This window comes from Rhagoletis pomonella, unplaced genomic scaffold, assembly GCF_013731165.1.
Source record: "Rhagoletis pomonella isolate Grant_MI unplaced genomic scaffold, Rhpom_1.0 Rhpom_scaffold_00009, whole genome shotgun sequence".
NCBI classification, from domain to species: domain Eukaryota; kingdom Metazoa; phylum Arthropoda; class Insecta; order Diptera; family Tephritidae; genus Rhagoletis; species Rhagoletis pomonella.
The window spans coordinates 36,520,117-36,523,569 of NW_023458563.1; the positions used below are offsets into that span (position 1 = coordinate 36,520,117).

Sequence of the window (3,453 nt, forward strand, 5' to 3'; positions counted from 1 at the left end):
CAACAAACATTTTTGGAATATCCTCAACATGTACAACATTGTTACTAATGGGTAACACATATGACTTCGCAGCATTTACGCAAAGACAATTATCACGGGACCATTGCGATATTGCAGACAAGTCACTATTTATTTTATAACACAAATCTTCAACAAGACCGACACGGCTAGACAAATACAATTGAATGTCGTCAGCATAGGCATGGACATTAACATACTGACAAACAGAAAATACATCATTGACAAAAAGACTAAACAAAAGGGGACCAAGCACGGAGCCTTGCGGCACACCGGAGGCAAAAATACAGGATTTTGATGACGCAGATTTGCACATCACCTTTTGACTTCTTCCCTCAAGGTAGCTGGTCATAAGTTTAACAGAGCTATCGGAGAATCCAAAGTAATATTTAAGCTTTGTACAAAGCAGGTCATGATTTACTAAATCAAACGCCTTAGTAAAATCAAGAAGGCAGAGAAGAGTTAAGTCACCTTTGTCAAACTGTATTCTTATGTCGTCAAGTATTTTTAACATAGCTGTAGAGCAGCTATGCTTTGGTCTAAATCCTGACTGCAACGGAGATAAAAGATTATTTTCTTGAACGAATGATAAAATTTGCTCTGCCATCAAAGACTCACACACTTTTGAGAATACTGGCAAAATGCTTATTGGCCTGTAGTCACTAGGTTCAGAGGCGGTATTATTTTTAGCGACAGGAATAATCACAGCTTTTTTCCACTCCGTTGGAAAACACGAAGTTGTGAAGCAGTGATTGATTATATGTGTGAGAGTTCCTAGAATGAATGGCAGCACAAGTTTCACAAACTTCAAGGATATACCATCCTCACCAATAGCATTAGACTTGACGCTCATAATTGCCTTCATAACTTCTGCTTCTGTAACTCCATTAAATTGAAACTTTTCTCTCAGTGCAAAATGGCTATTGAAGTTTTGAGTTAGAGAACTGTCGCCGCGTTTGCAGGCACCAGTAAAATAATCATTTAGAATGTTAGGGTCAATTTTACACTCAGTTTTATGTTTTCCATGCACATTAAGGTTTTCCAAATTGCGCCATAAGTCTTTTGATGGTAGTGATGGGTTCAACTTGGAGTTACAATACAACCGTTTCGCTTGTCTTGCAATGGTGGTAGCTTTATTTCGGGCAAGTTTGTATTGCAACCAAGCGAAAATCATGAAAACCATTTCGAATTTCAATTTCTGAAGCGTTCATTTTAATATTATTACTTTTAATTTGAGGCTTCATTATAGGATTAATTAAACCTATCACGTGACATAGACCATAAACAAATAATTGGTTTCTATAGTTAAACACTTCCAAAGAAAAATATTTTTTCTGAATTAGTGTTAGTTTTTGGTTTGTGAAAATTTTGTATTTCACTTCTATTATAATTAAAATCATGCTTGGTTGCGTGAATACGAAACTTATACAAGTTTTGAAAATAGCTATTGCATATAATACATTCGTCAAACCGTGCAGACGTGTTTTTCTCAAGCTCGCGGTTATCTTATTACTTAAATTTTTACATTGTGCGATTGTACGATTAGCTCTGATCGTCTTGCTTGGACACTTTTAATACTTTATTATTATCATGCCGTGTGGATGTGGTCAAAAAGTTGACCGCAACCATCAACAAAAAATTCAATGTGTCAAGTGCAGTGTAATTTTTCATCTAAAATGTGAAAATCTCCTACCGGCTGATATTGAATACATGCAAAAGTCTAACAAGCAATATTGTTGTAAAAAATGCACAAAAGCGCGCCGAAATTCTATTCCCGCATCTCGCCCTCGCTCAACTACTCCGTCCAAAGATGTCTCGGCTACCAACAACTCCGCTAGTTCAGCGACCGCAAATAACTCTCCGCTGCCAGCTACTTCGGTCGCCGAGGGAGCCCATATTTTAACCGATTGCAACAAAGAAATAACTTTGCAGGCTGTTATCAACGAACTTCGATCTCTTAGATCTGACCATGAAAAAACTATCTCAATAATTAGCTCTTTGCAAAGCGAAAAGAAATTGTTGATAAAAAAGTTGAAGATCTGCAGATAGAAGTGCAAGCTGTTCGCCGCAAACTTTGTTATTTTGATGTCGCTGCCATAAAAGATATCCGCAACGATTTCAATAAAATTCACGAAGTTATTACTACAGCCTCTAGAAACGGGCAGACACTTTTACCTCCTGCTCCACCTACTTCCTATGCTTCTGCTGCACCTCTCTCTGCTACTGCCATTCGTGCCGATGATACTCTCGCTGCATCTAACTCATGTAATGATACCAACTCCAACAACCTCTCCCTTGCTGCTTTGCGGAATCCCAATGTCTACAATAAAGCGATAAAGCAAATTTCTTCTGCTCCGCGGCCCCCTCCGCCATCGTTGTCTGTATCTCCTAACAACCAGCCAGGGCAGTCGACAACGCGCAACTGGTCTCTCTAAAGGGGGCGGTGTACTTGTTGCCGTTCGGTCGAGTCTACCCAGTAGGCAAATAACCCTGTCCTCTGAAATGAGTTCAGACCAGAGCCGCTTCGATATTGATCAAATTATTGTGAAAATCGTTATAGATAAATTTCATGAATTATTCATTGCAGTAAGTTACATACCGCCATTAAGTCCAATTGAATTGTTTAAAATTCATACAAGTAATTGTTGCTCGATATTGAATAGTCTATATGATAATCAAAACATTATAATATTGGGTGACTTTTATTTGCCAAATGTTAAATGGTGGTTTGATGATGACGTTAAGCAATTTTTGCCAAATGATGTAACAAGCGAGAGTGAATGTGGGGTACTCGACACCTTTGCTGAGTTTAACCTCTCTCAACTTAATAGAGTTCATAATGACAAAAATCGTATTCTTGATTTAGTGTTTACTAATAATGATCTTAAATCTGACGTCGAATGCCTCTCTTCACCCCCTCTTTCAAACTCTATGCATCACAAAGCACTATGTATACGCTTTGAATTTATAAATTATTTAAAATCAGTTATTTATAATTGTAAGAACTATAATTTCACTACAGCCAAATTCATTGAGATATCACGCTCGCTGAATTCTGTTGGTTGGGAATCTGCCTTAGACAAAGCTCTATTGTCACAGGCCTACGACGTATTTCGAGACAACCTGGAAGCGGCAATTGAAAAGTTCGTACCTATGAAGCCAGTAAAAAATTTGTCCAAACCAGCCTGGTATAACTCTGGGCTTATTAATAGAAACAACAAGAAAACTAAGACGCACAAGCTGTATCGCAAATCGAAAGACAATTTTGAACTTTTTGAAGCCTACAGTAGTTTACAAAAAGAGTTTGACGCTCTGAATAAATTTTTATACCAGAGCTATATACTGAACATTGAGAGCGAAATAAGAATAAATAGTAAACGGTTTTGGCAGTTTATAAACAGCAAAAAGAAAAACACCGGAATTCCTGATCTGATG

At 37.6% G+C, this 3,453-nt stretch overlaps 1 protein-coding gene across 1 annotated transcript; it reads left to right on the forward strand.

The window, feature by feature from the left end:
- Positions 1-797: 797 nt before the first annotated feature.
- Positions 798-2,428, forward strand: LOC118745505 (the record flags this gene model as incomplete). Its single annotated transcript, XM_036478953.1, is given in 2 exon segments — positions 798-896; positions 2,013-2,428. Coding segments are annotated over 2 exon segments (515 nt in total), but the record flags the coding sequence as incomplete, so codon positions are not given.
- Positions 2,429-3,453: the final 1,025 nt, after the last annotated feature.